We start from the raw sequence: 11,606 nt of genomic DNA on the forward strand, positions 1-11,606 counted from the left end.
ATCACCGAGTCCAACCGTTCCTACCAAACACTAAACCATATCCCTCAGCACCTCGTTCACCCGTGCCTTAAACACCTCCAGGGAAGGTGACTCAACCACCTCCCTGGGCAGCCTCCCTGGGCAGCCTGACACAAAGAATATTCTTCCCCCTCACTGAAAACACTGCCAGTGGGAACTCAACTAGTCACTGGATAAACCTTCTAGTAGGCAGCAGTGGCCATAAAAAAAGGAGGAGCTCGAGTACAATAACTGTTGTGCTGTTTTATTTTTTTTCCTTTGCTCGTCAACTACAAATTCACTCAAACCATAAATTTAGCACTCTTGGAAAAAGTTATAAAAACTGAGGAGATACACACATTAAAATCCCAACTTATGTTTCAAGAGTATGACACATTTATTCTAATTTTAGCCAACAGAAAGATACAAATTTTACCTAACAAGTCGTTCAGCTACATTTATAACTAGATCTTGATTTATATCTGTATTTCTCTGGGACCTTCCCAGTATCTCCCTGTAAGTTACTAGCTTCAAAAAAAAAGCTAATGCGACGACTACTACATTCAACCTCTTTGGAAAGTTTGTAGGAGAAACATAAACCGTACTTATCTTGAGTCTGCGTGACTCAGCCTTCACTACAGTGTCCTTAAATTATAGAATTAGTTTTATACGTTAGGTCTAACAGTTATGTTTTAATTTAATGTCAGCTCATTTTTCAGAATGTCAAGAAAACGTCAATGGCAACTGTTCAGAAAAACTCACACGAGCAGTTTACTTTTTTCACAGGACACTTTATATACATAATAAGAGCTTCTCACTCATACCACTTTCTGCAGTACCTTGACAGGGAAATAATACAAGATTGCCTTCACTGATGCACTGTTGCTAAAACCCCTTCCTCTTGCTGTAGTTTGGAAATGCAGGCTCATGCTGGCTGTAGTCCTTCTCTCAGAGCTCTGTGCTTCATCACACTGGAACTGCACGTGTTGACCAGAGAGCTTCAGCAGAGCTGCATTTGATGCAAAGTTACTTCCAGCACTGACAGACTCTGATGCCATCTCCTCATAGCTAATACTTGGAAGCAAGTACGCACCTCGCTGACTATACAACTGTTTCCAGTGAAGTACAAAAGCGTTCACTCAACTATAAAATGAGTTATGCTTGCAATATTATTATCAGAAACAGTCAATTAACAATAAGCAGCTTTCCAAATAATTTCCACAATAAAGAGTTATGAGCCTATAAGTTCAACTGATAACAATATTGCTTTAAATTGTCAAGTATTGAACTATATATATTACTGAAGGTAATACTTCACTTTTACCTACTCATTTGCTATACACCTTGAGTGGAGGCTTAAAGCCCGAACAACAACAAAAAAACCTCTCAGAAGTGGCACGTACAAGGAAGAAGCAGTAAGTACAGATTGCATATAAATACCATGATTGTATATAAATACCAAGTCCAGTCTCCCAAAAGGTTTGTTCCAGTTTCATAGAATCACAGAATAACCAGGTTGGAAGAGACCCACGGGATCATCGAGTCCAACCATTCCTATCAAACACTAAACCATGCTTCTCAGCACCTCATCCACCCGTCCCTTAAACACCTCCAGGGAAGGTGAATCAACCACCTCCCTGGGCAGCCTGTTCCAGTGCCCAATGACCCTTTCTGTGAAAATTTTTTTCCTGATGTTCAGCCTGAACCTCCCCTGGCAGAGCTTGAGGCCATTCCCTCTTGTCTTGTCCCTTGGCACTTGGGAGAAGAGGCCAGCTCCCTCCTCTCCACAACCTCCTTTCAGGTAGCTGTAGAGAGCAATGAGGTCTCCCCTCAGCCTCCTCTTCTCCAGCCTAAACAACCCCAGCTCTCTCAGCCGCTCCTCATAAGGCCTGTTCTCCAGCCCCTTCACCAGCTTCGTTGCTCTTCTCTGGACTCGCTCCAGAGCCTCAACATCCTTCTTGTGGTGAGGGGCCCAGAACTGAACACAGGATTCGAGGAGCGGTCTCACCAGTGCTGAGTACAGAGGGAGAATAACTTCCCTGGACCTGCTGGTCACGCCATTTCTGATCCAAGCCAAGATGCCATTGGCCTTCTTGGCCACCTGGGCACACTGCTGGCTCATGTTCAGTCACTGTCAACCAACACCCCCAGGTCCTTTCTCTTCCAGGCAGCTTTCCAGCCAGACTTCTCCTAGTCTGTAGCACTGCATAGGGTTGTTGTGCCTCAAGTGCAGGACCCGGCACTTGGTCTTGTTAAACCTCATACCATTGGACTCTGCCCAGTGGTCCAGCCTGTTCAGATCCCTTTGCAGAGCCTCCCGACCCTCCAGCAGATTGACACTTCCACCCAGCGTAGTGTCGTCCGCAAACTTGCTAAGGGCGCACTCAATGCCTAGTAGTTCCAATATATGGAAGAAAACGGAATTCCTCATTTCTCTAAAGTGATTACAATGCATTCTCCTCTTTTCACACGAAAACACTGGAAACTGCAGGCAAGTAAGTGTTCAGTTCCTTTGGCAGCCTTCTATACATTTGATTATTAACATAATAAATGTTTCATCATGTGATTGGAAGCTGTCTATTTTCTTCCTTATGATCTGCTAGGTTTAAGGATAAGTTACTTAATATTTTCAAAACTGGAAGCAAATATCAACACTGATCTCATACCCACTTATCCATCCAGCATGCACACCATTTCTATCTTAAGAAGAAATCATTAATAGTATTTCAAATGTAACGTTGACACAAAATATCAGGGCAAACATCATCAAAAGAACCATAGCATCGTTAACATTACTGAAAACAGAGTTGCTGCACACTCGATATCTCTTGTATTACATCTAAGCTAATGCAATCTAGGTTTCTGCCTATCAATATCACACGTTCCCATCCTTATTTCTACCACTTCCCTTGAACTCAGCTTTTTCAATCCTAGGCCCAGATATACTCACTCATGTAACGGAAGGGCTCCCCATCACGAACTGGAGAAGTGATTTGAGGAAGATGGCCGTGGCAGGCAGGGGACTGAATCCAGTCTTGATTTTCATACAGGTACAGAGAGTCCACTCTTAACTTGTAATCTGGCAACTGTTCTTCTAGCATGCTCACCAACTCTACCTCAGGAAGGTCCTCGCTGGAGCAGGCATCTGAAAGTGAGTAAATGCCAGTAATAGTACACTACTATTAGGTAGAATGTATGTTTAATACTGCTACAGTAGTATACCTTCTATATACTATAGAATACACTTCAGAATATACAAATATACTTCATAGATTTAAAAAGAAATTACTCTGTACTGAACAAATTATCAGAATACTTATTGAACCAATACTTGATTGACACTGTAAATTTCTCATCCTCAGTGACTCCACTGCTTCCTAGAAAGCTGATCTAGCCATGATTCCCTCTGACTTCTTGAATGCAATGTATGTGACAAGTTTCAATTTCTATCTTTAAAACTGTTCATTGAACTAAAACATAGACCTACATTGAGAAGAGAAGGCTCCACGGAGATGTTGTAGTGACCTTCCAGTACCTGAAAGGGGCTACAAGAAAGCCGGGGAGGGAACATTTACAGAGGCTTGTAGTGATAGGACTAGGGGCAATGGGTATAAACTGGAGAGGAGCAGATTTAGACTAGACATAAGGAAGAATTTCTTCACCACGAGAGTGGTGAGGCACTGGCCCAGGTTGCCCAGGGAAGCTGTGGCTGCCCCACCCCTGGAGGTGTTCAAGGCCGGGCTGGATGGACCTTGGGCAGTCTGATCCAGTGGGACATCTCCCTGCCCATTGTAAGGTTTCATTTGCTTTAGTGTACACTTCCCTTTTCTGAAGGAAACTCATATTTTTCTTGTTCTTCTGTTTATCCTTTTGTCTAGTAATGACCATAACAATAATTAATCTTAAAGTAAAAAATCAACTGAATATTCCCTTGAAATCAGGGAACAAATACAATTATCATCCATATAGAATCATGCTCTGAGAAACATGATACTCAAAATCTTGGAAAAGAAGTTTAGCTCTTCCTATGTCACGTTTCTTCCCCCCTTAATCTCTTCAAAATTATTGGAAAGAAAAAAAAAAGAAAAAAGAAACATTAATCCTAAGTTTAATACTACATATGAAATGTATACAATTATTATCTTTCCAACATTTCCACTATGGATGAAGACTATCTTCAGTATCTCTCAATAAAAAAAAAGCCAATATTGTTTATCAACACAAAGGATTTTACAAACAACATTTTACAATGGCAGTTGAATTTACCAGATAGTTAAGAGGACTCATCATTTTTGTTCATTTGCAATATTAGATAAAAAATAATAAGAATGTGAAACTTAAGACTGTCTTCAGGTTGGTGTTCTGGACCATGTTAAATACATTCAGAATTTGTAACAGTTAATTCTTCAACTTACCAGAGGTCTCCAAGCCCCTGTGATCAAAATTCATGAGTACTTTCTTCACAGTTCACTTATGTGGAAATAGCATTCTGTAGTCACATTGTGCACTGTCCCTTTGTTGCTTTGGTAGAAAGATGCCTTTGGTTCAGAGACAGAGCGAGTGAGAGCCATCAAGCCACCGAGACACTAACAAATCTGCCAGCAACTCACTTCTGTAGAGTAGTTCACACTGCAGTTGCATTGCCATCTTAGGACATGCTTAGTTCACCTGGGCTACTACTGAGCAGTATCTATACGATGCTTCATGTAAGCTTCATGACCTTCTCAGCTCACCGATCATCTAGAAATAAAACAAAGAGAACACCAAAGTTTAACAGAACTCACTCCTTCAAACCAGATAGGTAAATTAACATGACTTTGTCTCTTTCTGTCTGAATTTCCTCCCTGTATTATTATTTAATTGGGAAAAAAACCAAAGTAAACAAACATTTTAATCCCCTGTTTACAAATTACATGTAAAATGTAACATTAAAAATGTTTTTTTTCCTGCAGACACAACATCTCGCCTCTAGCATCAACTTTGTCAACAACTGATTTCTCTACACCATTCCTCCTTTTCCATATAATACTTACTGTATAACAGGTTCATTCACTGAAATGAGGCATTTTCCTTTTCATCTAAAGGACAGCAGCTCCATCTAAACAGAAATTTTCTTCAGACTACTACGTGCACTCAAAATGGTGGCTTCTAAAGGCAGGATTTCAAAATCATCATTCTTAGCATTTTGAAAACAGAAAAAATGTTTTACAGGACTGTTTGGTTTAGCCTCTTCCCTTTAGAAATCTGTTAATTAAAAATTGGATCTATCAGAAATTTACTTCGTGGATTATGACAAAAAATTGTGTTTCCTCTTCAGCAGGGACTCATTTAAAATGGAATTACTGAGACTTACTGAGATAATACATCAGAACAGCGTAATATAGGAAAAACTCTGGTGTTCTCTTGCCAAGGCTGATAATTGTCTTTCATGTAAAATACAAGAGTAGTCCTAGATGACAGCAAAATATAAAATGAAGGAGAACAAAAGTAATCTTCCCTTCTCCTACATTCAGTAAACACAAAATTCTCTTGAAATCTTACATTAATTTCCAATTTGCTCTTAACAGTTTCCCCAAGATCTCCCATCACCAAGAACAACAATTATAGGTTTGTGACACTGCCTGTAGCAACCCCTCATTTGACAAGATCAAAACGGACAGAGCAGGAGCTTTTTAAAGAAAGCCTAGAGCCTGCCAGTTCACCTGCTTGTAGACTTGGCAAGAGCCCAAAAAAGAACTTTCTTCCACTAAGGTCAGATCATGCTTGCGTGCAATATCATCTTGCTCTGACATTTCTTTATAGATGCACTGTATTATCCATATCAGAGACTTATTAAAACCAGTTAGGACTGAGATTTCAGAAACAATTATTAACTGAATGTATACCTGTTTCTAATGTGATTTTTTTCTCAAGAGGCTGTTTTTTAAACAGATTGCAGAAAAGCATTAACTGCATATCTCAGTTCAGCCAAAGAGGGTAAAAGAAAAAAGAAAAAAATCATTTGGCTCAAAGTTTTCTAGAGCACCAGTCAACATCAAGCCACTGAATCAGAAGGGCAACCTCCTTTATAAAACCTTTGAGGAGATCGCTAGATAAGCAAACTATAAAAGTTAATGCTCACATTCACAATGCTTCTCATTGCTTTCATTTAGTGTGCCGTCAGGCAACTTGTCTGGAAATTCAACCAGCTAATGTGCTGTGCAGAACTCCCTGAAAGTGACTCCGTGATCCTTTCACTCTGCAGCTATAAAACTATCTCCTAAGTGCAGATTTCTTCTGCAAGTTACAACACCTCAGTAAAACCCATAAAATTTATAACGTGGCTTTAAAATACATGACCACACTATAAAAAGATGGTCTAGAAATTAAAACTGTTAAATCATGCCGAAAGGCATATTTGAAACAGAAGCCAGGAAACTTCCACAGGTGTTCTTTTAAATCTGTATTTATAAAGATTATTTCCACTGTCAGTTTGCTACATTCATTCCACACAGATGTATTTACCAGTTTTGTCCCCTTACTCTCTCATAGGCCAATTTCCCACTGATGTTTGAGTCTTTTACACAGGTTAATTGAACATGGAAAACCAAAAGAAAACAAACAAACAAAAAATTTAAAGCATAACCCGCAAAAAATTAGGAAGGGCTAGAAAAACACATTAAAAGCATTACAAAACCACACATCAGCAGTTTACTAAATGGTAAGATGTCACAGCCCATAGGTTAAAAATAACTAAAAGAACAGGAACCACATATTCCACTAAAACACTGATATTCCAACACATGATTCAATCTTAATCAAAGTGACAAAAATGAGTTCTCCTGACCACGTGACAGGAGTTTTTATTCATTTTTCCTCCAGTGACTCAGAAGATCTCAGCCAAGATTAACTTGCAAAAGCGGTACTGAGTAAAGCCTTAGAAAAGTTCAAATAGCATAAAACATTATAAATTATCGTCCTCTCTTTGTAACTACTGCTTTGAACAATTCAAGATACATACACAAAGGCAGTTGTTCCATTACATATCAGAATGTAATTCTGAATACATTCTACCACTAGACAACTCTAAATCAAATTTGAATTATCAGAAAAGCAAGGTGAGTTGCTTTTACAGCTGGAAACCACATACAAACAGATTTGTATGTTTATTTCTTTGTGCATAAAAAGTTAAACATACATCCAAAATACTGGCATCTATTTTGACAACGTCCAAGCTCTAATATGAACATCCTGCTGTGTTCCACTTCTTGAGAGCAGCTGACTCCTCACGAGCACTTGGAAAGACCAAACTAGATCTGCTTCTCTGTCCAACTACAGGATGCAAGGCATCAGGCCACAACTAACACAAACTTTCAACAACAAAGAAGATTCTAACTTGATTGAGAGAAGGCAACATGCATTTTCCAGAAGTAAGCCAGCCGAACAACCTAACCATTCTGCAATGACGAATTTTACTGCTATGTAAATGTTAAATTAAAAAAAATCATTAGCATAGTACCTTTTTCATTACTAAAATTGGAATTGTGTCAAGCCAGCTAATAACAATAAACATATTTTATATTTCAAGGTTAATGAAACAGTTCTATTCTTAGAACAAACATGACTGCTCTGAATTACTGCCAAAACATTCCTGGGACTAGTGCTCAGCAGCAGAGGCCAAATCTTTTAATACCATATAGTATGAGATGAAGGGCTATATACTCAAAACCAAATCCAATGGAACATGAACTTTGTCTTTCTGTATGCCTAACACCTGTCATTTTCAGCCATTACTGTCCCTACAGAAACCTATTTAGTGCTTGTGCTTCTCTCGTGTAAGATAAAAAAGAATCATTCAAAAAAGTACATCAACATGGTCCTAATAATCCTAACGAGTGCAATAATCATAACCAAATCTGCATCAGGCCTTCAACCATAAATAGTATGGTATAAGAATAAGAAAGCATCTGTAAGAAAACCAAACCAAACCACACCACCCCCCCCCATCTCCTGGGTTGTTTTTAATTTGGGATAGCGATAAAGGCTCAGAGGGGAAGCTGGAGAACACCTCTTAGAAGATGCTGACTATCAGGGGATCATGAAGCTGACCACAATGGTTCCCTCATCCTTTTTACACAGAATCACACCAAGCCAGTCACTTGTTCACTTTGTCTGCCATTGGTAACAATGGTTACCCTCCAGAAGCGCCAAAACTACCAGGTAAGTACACGCTTATATGCTTTATGCTTCTGTATACATGTATACTGCTGAATACACAACTTAATAGTAAGATATTTTTTTAAGTCCTACATGCTTAGAGGTTGTCTATATTAGCACACAGTGTAAACCCAGCAAATGCTTACCTGAAGTCTAACTTATCTGAAACTATAAAAGCCATCTACATGAAATACCCATATCAAGTTTTACTAATTCCTAATTCTCTTCTGTAAATGAACAATCATAGCATTACTACATATATGAATTGTTTCTTGCAGGTAGACTTTTTCTTCCAAAAGAAGAAAACCTGCAAGAAATAATGTATACACACAGTAATGTTATGATCACAGGGGAACTGATCTCTCTTTTTAGAGAAAAAAGAACTGTTGTGAATCCAGTATCAGTTGGTTAGAGAGTACACAAATGTCATATATGCTCTTCAGGCAAATGCTATGTTAATATTTCACTATAAAAGTTGTTACAGGCTTCTTCTAAAATTGCAGATTGTTCTCCATAAAGTATACTTGAAATGAACTTAATGTTTACGTTAACTGAAATCACAAATGCTTTTGGGTGATACAGAGCTGTATTCATCCAAGGAAGTTAACGCTCCAGCCAGTGCTCAGCATTTTAACAGTTATAATTCTGTATTTATTAGAATAAACCAGACTGATCTATATGACTCAGTCAGCAGAATATCAGTAACAATCAAACTAGACAAAAGGATGTCATCTCTGTGAAAACATTTGGGTTTTTTTTTTGCCTCTTCTTGGAAAATTGGTCAATGAATTACATTTATCCCTTGTGAAAGACAGCCCTCCTACTGCACAATGTTCATCCCAACAAGCCCTGTATTAGAGGAAAACAAGGAAACCACCATCAGAAAAGTCTGTCATTTTCCGCTATTCCACTCTTGTGAGATCTCAGCTTGAGTACTGTGTCCAGTTCTGGAATTTTCAACCTAAGAAGAACATGGAGCTGTTGGAACGGGTCCAGAGAAGGGCTACAAAGATGATCCGAGGGCTGGAGCACCTCCCATACAAGGACAGGCTGAGAGAGTTGGGGTTGTTCAGCCTGGGGAAGAAAAGGGTCCAAGGAGATCTTATAGTGACCTTCCAGTACCTGAAGGGGCTACAAGAAAGCTGGGGAAGGACTGTACACAAAGGCTTGTGGTGATAGGACAAGGGGCAATGGGTATAAACTGGAGAGGGGCAGAATTAGACTAGACATGAGGTGGAATTTCTTCACCCTGAGGGTGCTGAGGCACTGGCCCAGGTTGCCCAGGGAAGCTGTGGCTGCCCCATCCCGGGAGCTGTTCAAGGCCAGGCTGGATGGGGCCTTGGGCAGCCTGGGCTGGTGGGAGGTGTCCCTGCCCATGGCAGGGGGATTGGAACTAGAGGGGCTTTGAAGTCCCCTCCAATCAAAACGATTTTATGATTCTATGATTCCAAGCCTGTACTCTAAGTGATATTTTCAGATACTCACAACAGAAATTTCATACAGCTCTAATAGATGACACCATCACTACAGAGTCGACAAATTTCAGGTAGTGGAAACTATGCCCTTTTTTAATTTAGCCCCAATGATGGACGGGCAATTAAAAATAATTCTACCTATTTTTGCTCAGAAATACGTCTTTTGAAGACAAATACCTGAAAGCAAACCTAAAATTGGCTGTGACCCCTTGTAATATCGTGGAGAAGGATAATTACCAGTAAAATAATTATCTGCATCTCTCGCAAAACCAGTCAACAATAACTCCTAAACGTAACAGAAAAATAGCCACGCACGCGACAGCCTGAGGCTAAAGAGGGCAGAAAAACATCCAGGCAGGGGGATGCGACTGCACAGCCCGCTTCGTGGCCAGGTCGGGTGACAGAACAAAAGGCGTTTGCCAACAGACACGCTTTACCCAGCCCGCCAGAAGCCCAGCCCGCCTCGCCGCCGAGCTGAGCGCTCCCCAAGCGGCGGCACGAACCTCCCGGGGAGCGCTGAAGGTCACCCGGGGTCGGCCGCGCTCGGCACGGGGAACGCGGAGCGCCCCTACCTGCACTGCCCTGCACCGCGCTCCCCGCGGAGAGGCCTCGGTCACCGCCCGCACCGCGCGGGTCTCCGGGGCGGCTCGGGACGGCGCAGCGCGGCCCCTTCTAGGCCCCGCCCCTCGGCGGGCCCCGGGGCGCTTCCGCCCGCCTAGCCCCGCCCCTTCGGGGAGCCCAGGACGCTGCCGCCCCCTCAGCCCCGCCCCTTCCGCGGAGCCCGAGGCGCTTCCGCACGATTAGCCACGCCCCCTTATAGACCACGCCCAGCAGCACCAGACGCTTCCGCCCCTCCTAGACCACGCCCTCGTTTAGCCACGCCCCCTCGCTCGGCCCCGCCCCCAGGGCAGAGACCGTCTTCTTAACCTCGCCCCCTCTTTAGCCCTACTTGGCCTCGCCCCCATCACTAGCCGCACCCCCCTGTGCTCTCCACCGCCCGCTTAGCCCTCGCCCCTTCAGGCCACGCCCCTCCAGCGGAACACGGAGCGCTTCCGCCCGCTTAGCCCCGCCCCCTGCTTCATGATCGGCCTGGCCCCGCCCCTTCTAGGACCCAGGGGCCCTGTGTAGCCCAGGACGCATCCGCCCGCTTAGCCCCGCCCCCTGCTCTTAGCCCCGCCCGACCCGGAACGGTATCGTCCCCTTGGGCCCCGCCCCCAATCAGTATGCGACGACCCGCCGCCCGCTTAGCCCCGCCCCCTTTCCTAGCCCCGCCCCCAGGGCAGGATCCGACCGCTTAGCCGCACCCACTCGTTAGGCCCCACCCTCCACTCTGGCCCCACCCACCGACCTACAGCGTCCATAGCCGCCCCCTATATAAGGACGCCCACTTCTACTCGCCCGCCCCGGGGCGCTGCCGCCCGCTCGGCCCTGCGGGGCACGGCGCCCGCTGTGGGTGCGCGGCTGCTGCGCGGCTCGTCGGGGAGCGGCCGCTCGGGGGAACGGAAGGGCGGGCGCGGACCCGAGGGGGTTAACGCGCGGAGGGCGGGGGGAAGAGGCGGTGTAATGAGTAACAGCAAGTAATTTGCTGATCAAGCCAACTAAACGAGCAGTGATCTTTCTGTTTCAAAGCACAGGAACATCTTGTTTGGTAAAGAAAGACGAAGCCACAATGCTATCTTAACTAAATGCTAAAAGTTAAGTATCTACTGAATTTACAACCAAGCCTTCTGAAACGTCCTGAAGCAAGAGGAAGCAAGAGAAATGGCCTCAAGCTCCACCAGGGGAGGTTTAGGCTGGACATTAGGAAAAAATTTTTCACGGAAAGGGTCATTGGGCACTGGAACAGGCTGCCCAGGGAGGTGGTTGATTCACCTTCCCTGGAGGGGTTTAAGGCACGGGTGGACGAGGTGCTGAGGGGCATGGTTTTGAGTCGAAGAC

The 11,606-nt window shown here is 43.3% G+C and overlaps 1 protein-coding gene across 3 annotated transcripts in view; it reads right to left on the reverse strand.

Annotated features, from left to right (window-relative positions):
- Positions 1-10,308, reverse strand: part of TRAK2 (trafficking kinesin protein 2) — a 28,050-nt gene extending 17,742 nt beyond the window's left edge. Inside the window, exons 1-3 of one of the 3 annotated variants that reach the window (XM_069860826.1) lie at positions 10,241-10,307; positions 4,413-4,737; positions 2,948-3,142 (exon numbers count right to left, since the gene is read on the reverse strand). In XM_069860826.1, coding sequence (XP_069716927.1) covers positions 2,948-3,142; positions 4,413-4,446 — 229 coding nt within the window. In that variant the 5' untranslated portion in view covers positions 4,447-4,737; positions 10,241-10,307. Of the gene's footprint in view, positions 1-2,947; positions 3,143-4,412; positions 4,738-10,240 lie in introns of all 3 variants that reach the window. The other 2 variants (XM_069860827.1, XM_069860828.1) reach the window with 2 other exon arrangements.
- Positions 10,309-11,606: the final 1,298 nt, after the last annotated feature.

The sequence above is a fragment of the Phaenicophaeus curvirostris genome, chromosome 7, assembly GCF_032191515.1.
Source record: "Phaenicophaeus curvirostris isolate KB17595 chromosome 7, BPBGC_Pcur_1.0, whole genome shotgun sequence".
NCBI lineage: Eukaryota > Metazoa > Chordata > Aves > Cuculiformes > Cuculidae > Phaenicophaeus > Phaenicophaeus curvirostris.